Source organism: Diabrotica undecimpunctata, chromosome 9, assembly GCF_040954645.1.
Source record: "Diabrotica undecimpunctata isolate CICGRU chromosome 9, icDiaUnde3, whole genome shotgun sequence".
Classification (NCBI taxonomy): domain Eukaryota; kingdom Metazoa; phylum Arthropoda; class Insecta; order Coleoptera; family Chrysomelidae; genus Diabrotica; species Diabrotica undecimpunctata.
The window spans coordinates 111,759,351-111,781,730 of NC_092811.1; the positions used below are offsets into that span (position 1 = coordinate 111,759,351).

Below are 22,380 nucleotides of genomic sequence, written 5' to 3' on the forward strand. Positions count from 1 at the left end.
AGGTTTAACACAAGTTTTCTGTTTATTTTCGATAATTCATTTTAAGTTTGTCTTGCAATTAGTATTATCGGTATGCTTACTAATGTTTTTTTAATTACTAGCTCAAAATTCTACAGAAAAGATTTAAAATAATCTGATTGAAGGGATTTCCCATAATCCGAGAAAATTATGAGGTGATTGTTAAGTCGTTAAAGTACTATTAAATTGAATCTTAATGACAAATTTGCCAAATATTTTGACCATATAAACACTGTAGTTACCCTAACACACTTATTCGCTCTTTGAATTTTGATAAAAAGGTCAAAATGTCATCCCAGACCAAACAAACTAAATTATCGGACGAAGAGCGTTTTGAAATTGTTTTTCACCATAAAAACGACAAATCTAGTCGCGAAATAGCATCCGCAGTAAACTGTAATCAATCTACAGTAATTAGAGTCATTAAGAAGTATGCTGAACAAGGAAAAATCGACGACAGACCGCGTAGTGGCCGACCAAAGAAAACTTCTGTTCGGGATGACGCTGCGTTAAGAAGAACAAGTCTGGCAGACAGAAGCCTTAATTCCACCCAATTGACGAAGCTGTGGTCTGAATCTACAGGTGTAAGCGTGTGCACTTCCACTATGAGAAAAAGACTGCTTAGTTTTGGACTAAGACTAAGGCACGGAAGAAACCACTGCTTTCAGAAAAGCAAAGATTGCACCGTTTGAAATGAGCCAAGGAACATCGAATCTGAACAGCAGGGCAGTGGCAGAGTGTACTGTTTAGTGATGAATCCACTTTAAATATTAATAATCATGCTGGAAATGCCTACGTCAGAAGATTTCCTGGTGAAGAATTTTCTCCAAAATGTGTTCTTCCCACAATTAAACATCCAACCCCCAACCTGTCCACTCGAGGAGTTGGTCGGCTACACGTCGTCTCTGGGATGATGAATGCTACCAAATACATTGAGGTACTACAGAATAAGATGCTGCGTAGTGGAAAAGACCTGTTTGGCGAAAAAAAATTTATTTTTCAGGATGATAATGCTCCTTGCCATAGAGCAAAATTGGTTAAAGCTTGGATGGAGAGTAATGAAATTGATAGGATGCACTGGCCAGCGCAATCCCCGGAGCTCAATCCCATCGATAATTTGTGGCAAAGCATATCAAACATCATTTCCAAAAGCAAACTCACAAATAAAACGAAATTAATCGAATCTCTAATCCACGCTTGGCATCACTGTATTTCCATGGAGGAACTGCAAAAATTAATAAAATCCATGCCCAAAAGATGCGAACTAGTTATTAAAAACAAGGGCTGGCCAATTAAGTATTAAAATTAGTTTAAATTACTTCAATGTGATGTACAATATCGTCTTGATGTAAATAGCCTACTTTTTGTATAATAATAGTATTTTGATAAAAAAAAAAACAAAGCAAATCAGCTATACATATTCAAGGCGTTGTTATCAGCTATCCCTCATATACCTTTTAAAACCTTCAAAAAGCTGTATAAGATTTTTTCAGTTTTTTTTCATTTACTGGCCTAGCTACCAGAAGTTTCGCGGAACAACTAAGAGAGATTAATCGTTATGTTGTTAACTGCGTTCGCAAATATTATCACTAATGTATATTTTTTAATTCACAAGAAATGGGAAGCACGAATTGATATCACATAACTATAAATAAAGAGATACTTGGTCTTGGAAATGCATTATCGTCATTTATTATAGTTTAAAGGTTACTTAAGAAATACACATACACGTTTCTAAGATCCGTGACATCATTGTTCTAAACTAGACCGTCGTAAAAAGACAGCAAAAAAGAAAATGTCGTGCAACCTAAATATATCTACAGAAAGATAATTCCTAAGAATTCACTACATGTAACATATCTAGCGCGTGTGGTCTTTAGAATAAAAAAAGACAGAAAAGAAATCACGATATACTATCGTTAAATGATTCACTTTTTAGAGATGTCAAATATAGTTGAGATATGTTCCATTCATCGTCAATATTTATCGATATATATCATTTATTTTTGCACTCAACCACAGCTGTATACGTTTTGTACTGAAATGAATGAGAACTGAGGTAAGAGTTTAAGCCAAAAGAACCAGTTATACTTGAACGTAATTGCTCTAATTTAGAGGGCATTGTTTTGTGGCTGCTACGCTATTTTTATTTCGTGAATTCGCCATTTATAAGAATTTTTATAATATTTATATATTAGGATTTTTTGATGTAACATGACATTGACAAACTACAATTGTTTCTTAAGAATTTTATGCTTTTTTGTTATAAGAGTAGATTATCGTGGAATCGCTTGGAGAGAGGAAAGTAATGAATACTAAGATATAAAAAAACCCATGGTTGAGAGAGGAAGTAAAGACAAAATGTAAAGAAAGGGAGAAAGCCTTTTACAATACAGAACACAACAAAAATAACGAGCATACACCGGCAGAGCTTCTTAAAAAAGATGGAACATGACTTTTACAGAATTCTTCTTCTGCCCGTCTCCCTACGGAGATTGGCAATCATAATGGCTATTTTTATTTTTGAGCTTGCTGCTCTAAACAAATCAATCGATCTGCATTGATACCAATCACGTAGATTCTTCAACCATGAGTTCTTCCTTCGACCAACAGATCTTCTTCCTTGAATCTTTCCCTGTATGATGAGTCTCAAAATTTCATATTTTCTTCCGCTCATCACGTGGCTTAGGTATTCCAGTTTTCTGGTTTGTATAGTGGTGATTATGATAATGGCAATCAAATATGCAGACGATACAGTTATTTTAAGTGATGACATGAATGGATTACAATGCCTTTTAAATGCCATTGATACAGTGGGAAGAGAGTTTGGCCTAAACATAAACTGTTCAAAAACAAAACACATGGTGTTTAGCCGTTTAGCACATCAAGATGCACGATTATATGTTGATGGTCATATAATTCAAAGAGTGTCCAGTTTTAATTATCTTGGTTGCCATATTACTGAACAACTAGATCCAGATCAAGAGATAAAACGTAGAATCGAGATAGCCCGCACGACATTTTTAAAAATGAAGTCATTCTTCTGTCATGATAACTTGCAACTTCAACGTCAAAAGCGCATGGTTAAATGCTACATTTGGCCAGTCCTCTTATACGGTGTCGAAGCATGGACATTAAAAATATCCACCATTAATCGTCTGGAGGCCTTTGAAATGTGGCTGCACAGACGTATACTAAAAATTCCATGGACGGCTATGCTGACAAATGTGGCAGTCCTTGAGAGAGCAAATGCTGCTCGCGAGCTGCTTGATAACATCAAATGTAGAAAGATGGCCTATTTTGGACACGTAGTAAGGGGAGACCGATATAATATTCTTCAACTTATTATGATGGGTAAAATCGAAGGACGCAGAGGAATTGGTAGAAAGCAGGCCTCTTGGTTGAAGAATATCAGGGAGTGGACAGGAATGAGGAAAGCTGAGCAACTCTTTAGAATAGCTCAAGACAGAGACAGTTTCGCCATGTTAATGGCCAACGTCAAGGGAACTTGATAGGGCACGTTAAGAAGAAGATAGTGGTGATTAGTTCTTTTTCTTTACCAACCCTCTCCAGTACTTCTTTATTAGTAATTCTATCAGGCCATGATATTTTTAATACTCTGCGGTATAACCAGAGTTCGAAAGCCTCGATTCTTTTTAAATTGCATTTTTTTAATGTCCAAGTCTCAGCTCCATATAATAATATTGAAAATATATAACAGCGACTGGTACGTAGTCTGATCTCCAAATTTAGATTTTTGCACGTTAGGAGTGACTTCATTCGTATAAACGTTGATCTGGCAATCTCTATTCGCCTGTTTATTTCTGCATTATGATTTCTACGGAATACAAAAAGGAATATGGAACATGATCAGAGGACAAAGAAAAGAGATAAATGAACTAAAAAAGCAGAAACACATTCAGAAGGAAACATGGATAGACTACCTCGATCACTATTTGCTAAAGGTGACGATAATGAACCAGCAACACCAGAGGTGACAACAAACGAAGAAATAAATATTGAGTAGGAAAAGGTAAAGAAAGCATTAAAAAATAGAAAATTACCAGGAGAGTATAGAATACCGAATGAACTCCTAAAATACGGAGGACCAGCTCTGACCAAACAACTATTAAAACTAATCCAAAAAATAATAGAAAAAAACAGAATACCACAAGAATGGAGATCTTTTTTTCTTTCTTTATTTCTCCCCTTCCTTTTACTCTATTAGGATGTCGGATTTGGGCTATTAAAACTAATTAAAAAAATAATTGAAAAAAAAAACAGAATACCACAAGAATGGAGATCTTTTTTTCTTTATTTCTCCCCTTTTTTTACCCTATCAGGATGTCGGATTTGGGCTATCTATTTTATTTTTCATTTATCCACCTCTTCCATTCTTTTCTAATTCCTACCATTATTTTTAATTCCTCGAGTAATTTTTGTTGAAGTTTTTCGTCTTTACGACTCGGTATATCCATTTTTTTCTTGGTCGGCCTCTTTTTCTTGGATGTTCTTTGCTTCATGGATTTTTCTTGTTATTCTATTGGGTTACATCCTCATTATTATTTGGTTGTATTTATTTTTGGTTGGCTATTCTCCTAAGAGTCTCGTTGCTTAATCTATCTCATTTCTTTTCAGCTATCCTTCTTAGATTTCATATTCATCGCATTTATCCTGCTCTTATGTTTTTACAGATTTGTCCACTTTTTACTTGCAAAGAATCGAGATAAAGAATCCCAATAACTCTCTTCAAAGAGGGAGAAAAATCCCACCCGGAAAATTACAGAAGATATAATTTATTAAATACAACATTAAAATTAACGACCAAAGTGATAACAAATAAACTAAATGGCATTATAACACTAGCAGAAGAACAACAAGGTTTTAGGTCGGAAAGATCATACACCGATGCTATATTTATAATTAGGTAAGTACAAGAGAAATCATTAAAATAAAACAAACCGGTATATCCATGTTTCATGGACCTTAAGAAGGCATTTGACAGGGTCAAATTCAAGGAAGTTATCCGCTTATTGTACGCAAGAGAGAGATACCTCTAGAAATAGTTAAAACGATCGAAAATATGTACCAAAACAACACAACAAAAAAAAAATTGAAAAAATTGGAAAAGTAAAACTAGAAGAATTAAATGACCCAACTGAAGCTGGCAATGGGATAAGACAGGTAGATTCCCTGAGTCCTCTATTGTTGAACCTGATCATGGATGACATAAAAAAAGTAGGAACTAAAACGTATACCAATTGGTAGAAAAACGACTTAAAATAATCTGCTATGCAGACGACGCAGTACTACTCTTTCAAATTGAGGAAGATTTATAACGTATGCTGCACCTATTTAATATAATCGCCAGAAAATTTGACATGTTAATTTTCCTAGAAAAGACAAAATGTGGGTATAACAGCAAATTTACTAAGATGTAAATTGGAGCTGGAGTTTAAATATCTATGCATCACGTTATCTAGCTATGGAAAGTGAATAGACCAAACAGTACCGCAGGTTGCCATAATGAAACAATATGGAGATATAAAAATATTCGAATTCCTTAATTACGGTTTTACAAAAATAGAAGACAGTGGTACAATGAAACCACAGTGTGTTGTATGTATGAAGGTACTGACTGGAGAATCTTTCAAAAAAAGTCAATTGAAGAAACATTAAAATATTAGCTAATAGAGATAATTACAATAATAGAGATAAATATAATACAGATAATTTGCATTCACACCTGTCTTTCAAACCGCGAGAATACTTTGCAAATTTAGAAATATCTGTTAAAAGACAAATATTGAATAGCAATTTGTTTGGTACATTTGATCAGCGTTCAGCATCAAGGGATAGCTTTGAAGTAGCCTGGTTGATTGCTCAAAATAAGAAACCATACACTATTGGTGAAGATTTGGTTAAACCAGCTGATGTAAAGATGGCAGAGATTATGTGTGGTCAAAAAGAAGTGAAGAAACTGAATTCAGTGCCCTTGTCTGCGAGAATTGTGAAATAACGAATTTCTATATTAGCAGAAAATGTGAAGGAACTGGTTATTTTCGCAATAAAACAGGCTAAATATTTTGCTATTCAGATTGATGAGACAACTGATTTTACTAGCAATTCACAGCTAATGGTATATGTTCACTACAAAGGTGCGGATAATTTTGAAGAGGAATTGCTGTTTTGTTCTCCTCTCGAGTTGAGATCTCGTGGAATTGATGTCTACAATAAAGTAAATGAATACTTCAATGCGCAAAGTTTAAAATGGGAAAACTGTATTTTTGTATCTTTGTCATATTAATGGTTTTTCGGCTTTCGTAAAAAAACCCAAATATTGAAGTTACTCCCTCTGTATGATCCACCGCCAGGCCCTTATGGTAAAATATTTAGAATTTTGAAGATAAATCCCATTAAATATTTGTGGTGTTACATAAAAAGAAGAATATCTAAAGGTAAAAAGTCTAAAGAAAGTTAAAGACAGAAATAATACAGATCTGGGAAGAAGTACCGTTAGTTTTTGCAAGAATTTAGTATTTAGTATGAACAGGCGATTAGAATCCCTTTTGAAAGCAAATGGAAAATATATTAAGTAGTACATAAACTATTTTATGAGATAGAGTATTTGTTGTTTTTATGCAAACAATGAAATGTTTTTTAAGGTTACCTGCTTTAAGGTAGGCTTTGGATTTGTATCTGCAGTGAATATATTAGATTGGTAAAAATTTTTTTAAATAAGAAAACAAGAACTGGGAGTAGACATTGATCAAAGACCTTCCTTTTCAAGCACATGGGAATATCTGATCTAAAGACTTCTCCCAGTTTTCCGTAAGCCGTCCATGCCAGTCCTATTCTTTTGTGTAGCACCGTTGTTTGATTATCTCTTCCTAATTTAATCTCGTGGCCCAGATATTTATAGCTATACAACTGTTCAATTTGCGTTCCGTTTACTATTACATTGATAAATTGAATAAATGATGTTTATATTAAATTTTTAGTTATTGTTTTCTTTTCAAAAGTATCATGGGGGCTATAATATGAAAGATGCTAAAAAGAGGCGATTTCGTTTTTTTTTTATCTTCGCCGTGGGGTAATAATTACACAAAAATATTTTGGGGTAATCATTAAAAAAGTTCCCAACCGCTGTATTAGTGGGTTATATGCTGGTTTACATTTTTGTTATCTCCAAGTAAGCCCTATATGTATTTTCATTTTTAATATTTTGTTGTCGTTTCTAAATATTCTACGTGTCATTTTGTCGACGCATGATTAGTTTCAAACAATATTTTAAATGTTTTTGTTGTATAAACTCTAGAACTACAACTAATTAAATTTTGCAAATAATAAGCATTAATAAATATATAATGTTTAATAAATACAACAGTTTTAAGGTTACAATGAAGTGATGTTCTGTTTTTATTGATAGAACCTATTTTTTTCGATCTCGTATTGACACTATTTGTAAACATACACGCGTCTCACTGTCTGTTTAAACATTTTTGACACTTCAAGTTTATCAACTTTGTACACTTAAGATAGTTTTTCATAACAACTCGATTTTTCGTGTATATTTATGATGCAATAATTTGTATTTGTCGGTTATCTTTCGTATGTTTACTACAAATACATGTTAACTTACTACGACTTACTTTTACATACAAATATTAGTTTTGATTTTTTAGCTTAAAAGAGTAAATGGTTTTTAGATATCACCTGATCGTTGGTGTTTTTGTAATACGTTCACGTTATTGGAATGTGCGATATTTATATATTTTTTCATTTTAGGGGCCGTTCAAATATTACAGAATTTTTGAATATTTTTGACCCTCCCGCCTTGTAAGTTCCTAGGGTAGTGAGCGCCTGCGTGCAGGATTTTTTGTGCGCCCCCATATTATGTTTTTAAGATACCTATATCATAACATGTTCTTGTGATATGATTGAAAATACGATATGAATGTAAAAAGAAAAATAAAACGAACCATGTTTAAAAAAAGGTTTTATTTTCAAAATTAAATGAAGAAAAAGGTCATTTTATTATATAAGTTAACAGTAAGAAAGAAAACACTCAATTCGCAAATTAATAAGGCATTCTGCAATATAACATGAAACAATAACGGAAAGGAGATACTCTCAATGCAAAAAAACTTTATTAAATAATACATATATACCAAGTGAAAAATAATTAAATAACAAATATTGGAAATACAACATGACACGTTGTGCTTTCACAGATGCAAGCTCATTAATCATTTCATTGTGATCAATGGCTTCACTAATTTTATTTTCAATTGAAATGACTGCCAAATCTGATAGCCTTTCTTGGCACATTGACGTTCTTAAATAATTTTTTATGAGCTTTAGCTTTGAAAAACTCCTTTCGCCAGATGCCACCGACATTGGAAGAGTCAGGAATATTCTCAAGGCTATAAATAGATTTGGAAACAAGGATTGTAAATTTTTCTCTGTTATATAATTTAAAATATCTATCGAATCCGAAATTTTGCTAGAGTCTGTGAGTGGGTTAAGAACTTTGTATGACAGAATTTCATTATGCAAATCAAGACCATCAATATCTTTGCATACGTTTCCTTCATGTTGAATTTGTAAAGCTAAATCCAAATCCATACATGATTTTTTAATCACATCAGAATCTAGATTTTGAAAATTACCCAAAAATCCAAATAAATCGTGGCACTTATCTATTCCCCCAAAGCGTCTTTGTAGGGATTGAATTGTTTTGTCCAAAATTTGAAAATAAAAAGTGATCTTAAATTTTTGTTTTGGATCGAATACTGTTTCATCTGTACCTTCATACGAAAATTGAAGCTTCGTCTTTCTTTGTCTTAATAATGGAAATGTTTGCTCCACTTTTTTCTGCTTCTGCTACAGCCTCATTCATGAAAATCTCGAAATGTTTGTCTCACCTTTTTTCAGTGAAATAAATAATAAGATTTTTTATTTCTGTGTGGCATTCATTTAAAGTTGTATTTGGATTCTGGACCATTTTACTTACTATATTAACTTTTGTTAACACATCATGCCAAATTATAATACAAAAAATGAATTTGAACGTTATAATTTTGTCTAATAGTGACCTTGCTGAATGTTTCGTTTTCATATCTCTTGAATTATCTTCTACCAAATCATGTAAACTTTTACAAATTTCGAAGAATTGAAACCTAAGAGGGCGAATGGCTTTGACTTTGCTTTCCCATGGTGTTTCACTTACTGATTTTAAAGTTAAGTTTGGTACATTCCTTTTTAAAATGTCCCATATGTAGGGTGAAGTAAAAAAAAATTTAACAACTCCTGAATAATTGAAAAAAAAACCTACAGTCTCATATGCAATTTTAGCTGCATCATTGACACTTAAATTAAAAGTGTGAGCTGAACAAGGCAAAAACATTGCTCTGGGATTAATTTTTAGAATTTGAGCTTGAAGGCCCACATGCTTGCTAGACATATTTGCCCCATTGTCGTAACCCTGACCTCTCATGTCATCAAGGTTTATTTCAAATTTTGATATTTCTTCTTTTAAAAAATTGAAGAGCTCTTCTCCTGTAGTATTTAAAACTTTGAAAAAACCCAGAAAGTGTTCTCTAATTTCGACTTCATATGGAGAACAATAAACGAAGCGAATTATGACCGTCAGCTGCTCAACATGGCTAGCATCTGGGGATTCATGCAAAATAATTGAGTAATATTTTGCTGTTCTGAGGCAACTCAGAATTTCTTTCTGAATATTTCTTGACAATAAATGAATTAATTCATTTTGGAAGGCATATTTCGCCACAACCCTTTAGACCTTCAAATATTGCTCAGGTGTTCCATCATAATTGGCTCGAATTTAGCAATAATTTCAACTAATTTTAAAAAATTGCCATTATTAATCTCATAAAGATTCGTACTGTCACCCCTAAAAGCTAAATTTTGGCCAGGTAAATACTGCACAATACAAATCATTCTTTTAATGATTTCACGCCATCGTTGTTTTTCAATATCATAATATTTTTGTTGCTCTTTATCAATACTATTTTACTCAAACGCGGCGAGCGGCATTAGACGGCGCATCGTGTGCTGACACTAATAAAATTGTAGTTATTAATTTAATTAGTAATTTTGGTATTATAATAGGGAATAGCAATCGGATGAAGTGATTGCTTTAGCGCTTACCGGGGAAATACTGAACACTGACTTTTTTTGTTTTAGAAGTGAGAATATTTTTGTAATGGTAACCAAATATTTGGCGCCCCTAAAATTTAGCGCCTGCGTGCGGTGCATTCATTGCATACCCGCCAGGAACGGCCCTGCCCCTTTCCCCACCTAAGCATTACGTAACACCCAATTAATCATTTTTACCTACAAGTAACAATTATGTTGTGAAAAGTACCGGAAAGTCGGTAAAATAACTGATATTGTTTTAATCGAACAATATTTTAACATATATTTTAACAAATAAAGGGTTTCTCGCAATAATAAACTTTTACTACTAATTTTACTATCAACTTCATCGAGTCAATCGGCATCCTTATACGAGCCGTACTCTACTTTTACAATGATTTTGTTCAATCTTGCCATGCATGTAACGACTGTGTTTATGCACATGTTGTGATATGTAAAATAGATCCCACATGTTGCAGATCTTCTGGTATTGAGGTCTCATTGTACCGATGGAAAAATAAAACAAAAGGCATCTGCTTAAACGCTTCTAGTGGAGCCGACAGATCAGCAGACAACCTCACAAGAAGTGGTGAAAGCGTGCATGTTCCTCTATTTAACTGACTTGCTTTATTTGATCCTTTATTTGACCGACGAAGAATTAGGCAGGGTGGCGTCAAAAAATCCGGGAAGATAGATTTCAATGCTCTCCTCGATCGGAAACAGCACGATTCGTTCGCGCATATAATCACTTGCAAGAAATATTCATGGACAAGAGCGCTATACCAAGCTAGATATTAGGTTCTGCCGGAGCCTGCAACCCATGTTCAGGCTTTCTATATTCCGCCGAAACATCATAGGGTGTCAATTTTTATTTTCCTCCAGACTTGGCTCCAGGAAGGTGGCTCCCCAGCGTGTTGAAAAGTGCGTTTCTGCAAATTACCTTCAATAGTAAGTAATTCCTTTGTTGTCGAGATACGAACCAAATCTGGCCGGTATAGGTCGGTACTCTATATCTACCTATATCATAGACGTATATATTAACATATGCGTTATAATGTTAATATACATATACGTCTATGACCTGTGTGTAATATTAAGACGTCTTAGCAGTAGACTTATATCTGTAAAATAACTAAGCATTGCTGCCTTTCTCTTCGTATCTTCTCAGTTTAAATTATCGTATTTTTACTTTATAAACTTTTCTATATTTTTTGGTTTTTCTCTAGCCCTTTCGGGTTGCATTTTCGTTGGCATTTTTTTGACAGAGGTATGCTGACAAATCAGCATGAGATCTTCTATGGGCAAAGAACAGCTGATAATGCAAATCTTCCTCTTTTGATGACCTTACAGTATAAACTCACAGCAATATGTTTATTACGGGTTTAAAACACTAACAAATACTGACAACGAAAACAAAACAAAAAGGACGTACAATACAGTCGAGGGATTCCTCGTAAAATATAAAAGAACAAAATAAAATATTGTATAAGTACTGTATATACAATAAAATCGAGATATTCCCCATAAAACAAACAAACAAAAAATTACTACAAACGCAAAATTACCTACTTGGTAGATTTTAATTCTCTAGTTTTTTATTTAAGTAAAAAACCCAATATTAGGTAACGCGTTGTTTGAGCTCCCCTCCAGTCCCTGTAACATTTTGGAAGACCCCACTTCCCGAAAAAACATGAACATTACTTCAATATACTGTCATCCTGATGCATACGTCGTGGACTAATACGCACCCTGCTGCGTATCGCCCCGCCTTAAAACTGTTTCCAATTTTATCATTGGCCGAGAGATCTGAAAATACTAATACACTTATAAATATGGGACATTTTCTGCTCTCGGTCTCAGTCTGGTCTCGGCTCCCAAATAGGGTCTCTGCACCTTGGGAGTCCGATGGCGGGGCTCTGCTCCGCTCTACTCTTTTAGACTCTGTAGCTGGATAGTTTCCACCTTTCAAAATGCTGTTTTATTTTAAGTCCTGGTGTAAGAAAAACCACAAATCCATCGATAATGGAATTTACGCAGTGTGGACTTCGAATTGACTGGTCGAAGTCCCTCTGTAAGGTACCGTGGGAGTGTTTAGTGGCAGTGATTCTTCAAGCCTTTACGTCCCATCTGGTGATATGACGCCCCACGTTGGGCGCCATGTCGTACGGTCGTAGCGTCCTCCTGGATTTGTGGAATCTCTGAACGCTCCAGTTTTCGTGGAGTTAATCGGGATTCCGGTCGGCATTCTTGTGCCTCTCTCGAGGAGAGGGAACGCGGCTATACGAAGTGAGAGGGCCGGCATCTCTGTGGAACTTGAGACATACACCACGCATCAGAATTCTAACACACATATTAAGTCATCGTAAGAATACTGTCTGTAAGAAAGCTCGAACTGTTAAAGAATTCTGATTGCCGGTGTTCCCTCACCTACTACAGCTTCTCACACGTAGAGGCCGAAATCCCGATTAACTCCACGAAAACGAGGATCGAAACTTGAGATCCTCTTCGAGAGCGGCGGTCGTAGAGCGTCCAGAGACTCTAGAAAACCAGGAGAACGCTACGACCATACGACAATACATTAAACAGTATAGGTCACAAGTATGCATCCTTGTCTTAAACCTCTCGTGATATTGATGAAATCTTAATTCTCCAAAAATACGTATTGATACCGATTCATTCCAATACATGTTACTCATATTCTTAGAATTTCAAGAAGTTGATCCAATTTATTATATAATTTTCCTTATATATAGTCCTATAATAATCTATTTATTTTTATCTATACCCCTTCTTCTTCTTCAGGTGCTCTTTTTTAACGAAGGTTTGCGGTGCCTTCTGCAAACTCTTACCTGTCGTGGGCCTTTCTTATTAGTGACTGGAAGCTATATAGTATTCAGAATTATCTTGGGTTTCAATCCATATTCACCAATAATATCCTTGACTCTTTATCCACCTGGGAATTTAAATTATTATTATTACTGTTATTTCGTTCTTTTTGTGAATTTTAATGTCTCCCTCTCTCTAATTTTAAACTGTAATACCCCTAATACTCTTAAGGGCATTTTTAGCACCCGTCGACCGTTAAAGTTATGCCGCGACCTACGGGCCAACGTTTTAATCGCATGTTGCTTTAATGTCCGTATAGATCTTTTATTGTACATTTATAATAATAAATAAAGATATTATATATATATATATATATATATATATATATATATATATATATATATATATATATATATACATATATATATATATATATATATTCTCTACAGTTTATATATTCTCTACATATATATATATATATATATTCTCTACAGTTTTTTTTAATGAAAATTTTAACAAACAGTTACCCCTGAATTGTTGACTTTCCTTTTACGAATTCCACAATAGAACATAGTGGACCGTTAAACGAAGCTAACAGAGACCATAAAATGTTTGTGACGCAATACAGCAAGTAGGCGACGCATGGTAATTTCTCTTCTGGTTCAAGAGTTGCAGCTCCTACAGACCAACAACCAACCTACACTCCCTCATGGTACAACTCTTGGTCTTGAGAGGACGGGCTCGGCCCCTAGACCATCCAAACCGAATTAGAAAGTGCCGTTTGGTACATAATGTTGTACACCTTCTTGAATTTGACAGTAGAAGTGCTGTCTTTTACAGAAAAAATACCGTATTCGTAAAATATGAACACTCTTAATTTGTATAATGCGCATTTTTAAAATGTGTTCAATGTCATCGTACAAAGGTTCACAATTATTCGTAAAAATAGTACTACTCAGTCGGTTGCAATATTGATTTCATTTCAAAACATCTAGAAGTTAGTAACATTTTTACCTTCATTAATTTATTAGATGATGTTCTTCTTCCACATTATTACAGCATGGATCACACCTGAAAAGAACTTCAAAGAAGAACTTCAACTATTCCTAAATCTTTATCTTTAATAATTTAACTGTCAATAATATCTTTGAATGGATCAGGCGTATCTTGTCGAATGCATTTTAGAAGTATATCAAATAGGCGTGTATCTCTTGATTAATATTTAAGTATCGCTGTTTGATACAATAATTATTCACACAAACGATTACTCCAAAGAAAACAAAGTTCGAATAGAGAAAGCACGAACAAACTTCAAGTAATTGTACAAGGAAAAATCCAGGGCAACAGAAGTGTAGGAAGAAGAAGAATCTCATGGTTGCGTAACTTGAGGGAATGGTACGGAATGCACATCAATCGAACTATTCAGAGCGGCAGCATCTAAGAGCAGAATAGTCATGATGATTGCCAACCTATGTCGCGTAGGTGGCCCGTAAAGAAGATCGCTGTTTGTTTGCATTTAGACCAATCAGAACCTCACTAATGCCTAATCATTTCCGTATAATTAAGTAATCTTAATTGTGTATTGCTAATATTAAGTTCCAGCTTCTGGTAGACACGGCTATGAATGACTTTAAGAAATATGTTGAAAACAAATGACCCACTAACGGGGTTGTTCGCTAATCATTAACATTTTTTTTGCTTTAGCTTTAGGTATTTTGATGAATATGAATAACCGTCATGATTGACGTAAAATACCAGCATTGTATATAGTATTTTGTCGTTCATGACATCTAATAGTTCTTTAGGAATTTCCTCGCGTTCACTTGATTTTCCATTTTTATTATTTTTAATGTGTTTTCTATATATTATTTTACTTTATTATTATTGTTGGTATTTTATTGCCTCTCTAGCAATCGTATATTGTTTTTTTTTCAATAGTTTTCATTAGTGAAACATCTTTACCTCTTGAAAATTCGTAGATACATCGCTTCTTGTGATAGTACGGTTTATTTTGAACTATTTTATACCAGTTGAAAGTGGAATTTCTGTTAAATCAGTAGTATTCATTTTTTATTTAGATTTTTGTATACACTGAAACATACTTGCTGTATTTCAGCATTTAAGATCGATTTGTACATATCCAAGCCGTGTTCGTTCCGTATTATGACAGTGCCTGGCGAAAATAAAACAATAATGTACCCTTATGAGTATATTTATACATTGGCGTTTTCCGGACGGGACCCGTCCGTGCCCGGCCTGAAATTAATTCCAAACATTATTTTTGTTTTCGGCAGTGGCGACGCACGAAAATGACACAGACGGCACGGACTTATATAAACACGATTTTATTGTTTTGGTAACGCGAGTGCTGGTAGACAGATAAGCAGGAGATGTGTGGTTAGTATGTTATGGTTTTTTATATGTATTAAAGAAAAAAGAAAAAGAAAAAAGAGTACAGCGACATTCTAAAATAATGGTGAAAGTTTGCTTCATCGTCTAATAATTTTCTGTTCATTTTAAATTCTCTTTCGGTATGTATTTTTTTCCACATAGGATGCTCACTCTACCTTCTTTGTTTCCGCTTTTTTCTGGTCTTGCTATTCCTTTTTATCAATAATGCCAACACGTTGAGATCTTCTATCCAAACCGCCATATTACTCTCTATTACACAGAAATATGTAATAAACGTTTTCCTCTCTATTCGGCACGGTACGCACACTGCTACAACACGGTTCTATGTAAATATTCTTTCTTTATGTGCCGTCTTCTACCGAAGGTTGGCGACCATCAAACGATAGGTTTCTCTGTTTTGTGCCGCATGTATTATGTTCGCAGCTTCTGGTATTTGAAACCATTCTCTCAAGTTTTTCAGCCAGGATTTCTTCTTTCTGTCCAGACCTCCTCTACCTTCAATCTTGCCTTCACGATAAGCTGTAACAGACTGTACTTATCATTACGGAACACATGGCCCAGGTATGACGCTTCCCTTCTTTTAACAGTTGTTAACAATTCCACCTCTTTACCCATTCGTCTTAATACCTCTGTTTTGGTCACTCTGTCTGTCCAAGGTAACTTCTTTATAGTTGCTGCTGTTAGTGTTCACCCTTCAACTCCGTAAAGTAGCTTAGAGAGTACGTAGCATTTCGTTGCGCGCCATCGGAGGTTAACGCTTAGGTGGCGGTTGCTTAAGAGCTTTCTCATTTTGATGAATTTGGATCTTGCTATTTCAATTCGGAACTTAATCTCTACGTCTGGGTCCCACTTATCATTTACTGTATATCCCAGATATTTAAATCGGTGTACTCTTTCAATACGTTTGGCTTCAATATTCAGGTCGATATGTTGAATGTTCTTTTTACTGATCACCATAAATTTAGTTTTCTTTCTATTGATCTTCAGTCCAAATTGGTTGCCAGTTGTATTTACTCTATTTAGCATCATCTGTTAACCTTCGATGTTATCGGCCAGTATAACAATATCATCTGCATATCGAAAATTACTTATTGGTTCGCCATTAATCTTGATGCCCTCGTTGTACTCTTCCAGTGCCTCTAGAAATATTTGTTCCGTGTACAGGTTGAAAAGCAGTGGCGAAAGAATACAGCCCTGTCTAACCCCTCTCGAAATGGTTACGTTTTCACTCACCATATGTCTATTCTTCATGTGGGCTGTTTGATTCCAATATAAATTTTTATAATCTGGATGTCCTTAGTATGTATGTAAATATAACATTAAAAATACCCGAAGTCGGCACTGACACGGAACGGACACGGCACGAATATGTATAAATCGACCTTTAAATGCATTCGAATCTTCTTTAGGGGTATTCTTTCTCAAGAATTACATCCACACCTGCACTAGCACTGGCATTTTCTACAAAGTCAGTGTTGTTATCGTACTCAATATTTTCAACCACATTATCCCACGAATGCAACATCACTATTCAAAACAATTAAATTTCAGCAAACAACAGATTACTCTAATAACGAACTTCTCAACTAAAAGTGCTAAGGTGTTTTAAAGAAACGTACGTTTCAAGCGTTTTACAATATATGTTACCGCGACTATAATGACCACCTCTATTAAATCTTTTGACATTGCACCTTGAAATTGTCTGATCCGTTTTAAAATGCTTTATTAAAGTAAGTATTGCTACCGAAACAAGAGTTAATAATTTAGATGCACCTACTAAAGCCTTAGATCCTCATTCCTCACAATAATGAACCAAACTACAAACACAAACTCGATTATCCACGTGCCATAGCTTAATATTAAACAGAGACAAAACTAGTTTCGTACTGCCAAGACAAAGAACAAAACGTCCATGTTCTTATGTAATATTGTTTATTATCAGTTGGAAAAAGTTACAGAGAGGGGGTAGTGCATCACTGACAGTCTAGTGTGTGTATGTAAATTTGTGTTGAAGAAATGTCACAGGTGTGGATGTGTAGAAGTGGGATGATGATTTTAGTATTATAAGTCTGATGGTTGTATTAGATTTCGTTGGTTAAAAGCAATTATTATTGGATTTTACTATTAGTTTCCTATTTGGTTGTGTTTATCTGCGCATTGTAGGATTAAGATATTAGAAGGTCATATCTAGATATGGTATTAATTCAATTCGGGAAATTATGTACATATTTTAAGAGGAAGATGCTAGTAGAAAACGATATCAGATATTACCTACCTGGTTTTTTGTCTAAAAAATTGCGTCTGTATTATTCATATGTTTATTAATACGTTTAAAAACATAATAGCCTCGTTTATTTATGCTTGGTTCTTTAAAGAAGAGTTTAATTCATAGTATTTTACAATTTTTTATCATAGTACTCGTAAATAATTTTTCCTAAATAACAGGCACACATGCAGATACTTTAATGACTTATTTTTCTGTTTGTGAAGTTGCTAGTATACTTTCAACCTGCTTTTAGCTAATTATTTGCTTTTGTTATTTGGATTCATCTCTTTCGTCTAATTTTTAAGTATAGTTGCTACAAGAAGAAAGTTTTAAGAGACCTTTATCAAACATGCTTAAGGCTGTTTTATCGGTGCACCAAAACCTAGGGACAGTGTTTTCTCTGTTATTTACCGACAAAATGTCTCGAAATTTGGACACGTTATTCGAAATTCTGTTGCCTTTAAACTGATGGTTTTACTTTTTTTATTTTTTTGAAACTTCTGTTGAAAAATTGGAATATACTGTTTAACGTTCTATTATAACCAAACTTTTTACGCCCATCACTCGAAAGAGTTTTTTTTTCTGTAATCGTTGATTTTTGTTTCACCTTTCTGTGTCCAGTAATAATCGAGAAAAGCGTGTTCCAACTTTAAAGAAAATTGCTAAAAAATACTGAAATCTAATAGTGAAACGTGTTACTCATCATCGGCGCTTAGTTTCATCGTTATCGCCTTCGTGACGTCAAATCTCATGAACGTACGGTCAATTAGTTCGTGTTAAAACTAATTTGAATGGAGAATAATGTATTTGTTGTCATTAAACTACCCGTCGGCCGGCGGCACTGAGTAAAGATGGTCTCGCGTAAGCAGTGTAGAAAAGTAAGTGATACGCCCATTTCAAATCGCAGTGTACTTGAACTGCTAAAACAGCCTTAACCTTTGTGTCTATACCTGGGTATCTGTTGTACCTAGGTATCCTTGGCAAATAATATATTAAAAATACCTGTCAAAGTTTTTACACATTTATGTCCACACCCATGGCACCCAGGTATTACTAATTATTAGTAAATCATAGAGTTAAGTATCTATTTTTTTTTATAATAAAAGTGATATAGAAACATATAAAAGTTACATCTCAAACACATTGTCCGCATTTACTGAGTATTCATTACATAGTGGACGATTACAAACCTTACATAATTTTCGTGTCTTTCTTAGCTGCCTTTTCGCTACAGACATGCAAATATAGCAATTTACAACAATTTTGACTGGTCCAGTGGAATCTCGAAGAAGTAATGACTCTGACGTATTATTTAAATCTGTAGGTAGAGGTCTTCCCAACAGACACTCAATTATTGATCTAGCACAAATTGCAGGCATCACTAGTTGTTTTCCGAAGTCATACAAAAAGTTCTACGTTTACTAGTTTCAGTAACAGTTTTCTGTAGATTATTCTTTGTGTAAATTATATAGGCTAGGCTAGCTAGGATATTGTAAAAGAACGCTACTGGCCAACGCAAAGTTTAGTGGAATAATGAGAAACCATTTTGTACATATTGTCTACGCCTCCTTTAGTTTTATTATAGTACACTTCCCGTCATATAAAACTGGTACACTTTTTTTTCCCAATGTAAACCTGGGTTCAGACTGGATACAGTGGTTCGTGAATTAATTGGCTGTTGCCATCACAGATAACTGAATTGCACTAAATCTAATTAAAAAAAATAAAGATATTATTAGATAGGTATTATTTTTATCATTAACAATAAAAAACCGTATTTAATAAATTTAATAACCAGAGATAGGGTTCAGCTAATATCCAAAATATTTGAAGAATCTTTAAACCTAGATTATTGGCACAGGGAACATTGGAATGCATCTACTGTACCTAATTTTTCACTTCAATTACCTACCGAACACGAACTGTATTTTGTATCAATAAGTTTAGTCACAGGCCAACAACCAAGATTAATTTATTATTTATTATATGAACGATAACATTAACAAAAACTAACATTATACTTTATCCTACGTAGATTATAAAGTGACAGTTACAATCCAATACCTCACTGTAATGTTTTATTATAATAATTTAAAGTTATGTCTAGATTGATTTTATCTATCACTATATTTGAATTGCAATATTTTCATAAATTATAATAAAACACAAATCAAGGTATGAGTACTTAATTGAGATAATGAAAAATTACAAAATTAATATGAGAATTTTTTAGGATGCATGTTTAAACAAATTTAATGTGACTGACTGATCGAGAATGCTCGATGTTTTAGTTTTTAGAATACTCAAAACTGGCGGTCTGTCACACGGCCCTGCTTTTAGCTGATTTCATATAATATTTTCGTTGAACTGGCAACAGTGCCCTAGAAATTAGAATGACACATGTGACAAGATCAACTTACACAACTTGAAAAACATGATTTTCGGTAATAAGAGTTGTACCAGTTTTTTATGACGCGAACGGTACATAATTATGTCAAGTTTATTTTTTGGGCCACTTACATTATCATTGTCATGTATTGTTGACAACAAGATAACGCTTTTTTTCTTTTTTGACACATACGAACAAAAAATGGTAACATGATCTGCACTGAATCCGTGGCTCACCCTCTGACGAAGGCAGCTTTTCTTGTGGAACATATGGTTTTTTCGAACGACCAACTAATGATAAATTCCAAGACAACAGGAGATGAGCTAGTGGAAGAGTTGTGAAAAAATATCCATTATGTTTCGTCCAGAATGTTTGGCTATATAACACAAATCTGTTACTACGCGTTTACTTTGATTAGTTTCAGGTCCAGTTGAATTGTTTCCAGTATACATTTGTCCAATAAGTGGATACGAATTACGGGCGTCACAAACACACCAAACCTTGATGCTATAGTTACGACGTAAATTATCATCGAAAAGATGGAATATATCTGTAATAGCTACAGATTTATCATTTTGCAAACGTTCTGTACATGTTTTGTCATTGCCAAACTGTAGGAATCTGCTGATGGTCCAAAAACGATTTTTTCCCATGCTTGCTCGGTACAAAGAATGAGAGTCTGTTTTCCATAAATCTTTCGAGTGCTCTGATTTCTAATACCGTACTCCTGCTTTAATAAGAATACCTAAGTATGCATCAAATTGTTCTGTCGTGAGTGTCTTCCAAACTTTTCGATGTTTTTCTGGGTTTTTAGCATTATACTTTTTAAAAACGTCATTAGCTTTTCGATTGGTTTCGCGTATAATTTGTCACACATTACGTGACTGAAAATATATTTAAATATATCTCTAACAGAAAACCTTTGAGTAGAACTTGCTGGGTCTGCCTATTCGCGCAAAGTGTTTTGTTTTAGTGTTCGACTTGCAGTAAAAGGTTTTCGTTGCTAAATAGTTTTATGTTTTGTAACCAGAACATCACTTTGGGAAGAACTTCCTTCGTCACTATTAGCATTGTAGTCGGTATCGATTTCAACCTTATTATTGATATCAGTAAAAAAGTCCCCTACGACAGAAGCTTCATCTCCATCTGGTTGGCTTTGCGGAACATAATCCTCATCTGATTCCTAGTTTTCGATATTCTTGTCTACTTCCTGAGTCCTCTTTTGTTCAACCTGAATATGGATGAAATAATAAAAAAAAATAATAAGAGCTAAAAAATGATACCAAATGGGAGAAAAGCAACTTAAAATAATCTGCTATGCAGACGACGCAATACTACTCTCTCAAAGTAAATATGATTTACAACGTATGCTGCATCAATTTAATATAACCGCCAGATAATTTAACATGTTAATTTCCCCAAAAAAAGACAAAATGCATGGTTATAACAAAAGATATAAATTGGAGCTGGAAGGTCAGATAATAGAACAAGTGATGGAGTTTAAATATCTAGGCATCACATTATCTAGCTACGGAAAGCTCAAAACAGAAGTGGAAGATCAAGTGAATAGAGCAAACAGAGCCGCAGATTGCTTGAATTAAACACTATGGAGAAATAAAAATATCGAGAAAAAATGAAGGGCAGAATTTACATCACAGTCATCAGACCAATAATGACCTACGCGGCGATCCGAAAGCGCGACGAAAGACGACCTGACAGAGAGGACAAAAAGGATGTTACTAACAGCAGATATGAAAGCACTTGAAATTGATGGTAAAAGTATAGAGTAGGGCTAGAAGTACGGATATACGACGTACGTACAAGGTGGAGAACGTCAAAGACTGAGTAAGAAATATAAGAGTAGAATGGAACGATCATCTTCTTCTTCTTCTTCTTCTTCTTTAAGTGCCGTCTCCCGATCGGAGGTTGGATATCATCATCACTATCTTTACTCTATGTACTGCTGCTCTGAAGAGTTCTATAGAACTGCATTTAATCCAGTCCCTTAAATTCTTCAACTATGACACTCTCCTTCTTCCTATACTGCTTCCTCCCCTAATCTTTCCCTGTATTATCAGCCTTAGCGGTTCATATCGCTGTCCCCTCATTACGTGTCCCAGATGTAACTTTCTTATTTTTATTGTGTTTATTATTTCGCATTCTTTGCCCATTTCTCGCAATACTTCCGTGTAAATTTTCTTCTGTGTCCATGCTATTCTATGCATCCTCGTATAACACATTTCAAAGGACTGTAACTTATTTATGTGTTCTTGCTTTAATGTCCAGCTTTCAAATCCATATTGCA

General features: G+C 34.4%; 1 protein-coding gene across 1 annotated transcript; it reads left to right on the forward strand.

Moving 5' to 3' along the window:
* The first annotated feature begins 305 nt into the window (after positions 1 to 305).
* On the forward strand, positions 306 to 710 carry LOC140451281 (uncharacterized). The gene has a single exon (XM_072545024.1). The coding sequence runs from the start codon at positions 306 to 308 to the stop codon at positions 708 to 710; it is 405 nt and encodes a 134-aa protein (XP_072401125.1).
* The last annotated feature ends 21,670 nt before the right edge of the window (positions 711 to 22,380 follow it).

Excerpts from the sequence above, each read along its gene's own strand:
- LOC140451281 (XM_072545024.1), top strand. The coding sequence starts at position 306 with ATGTCATCCCAGACCAAACAAACTAAATTATCGGACGAAGAGCGTTTT.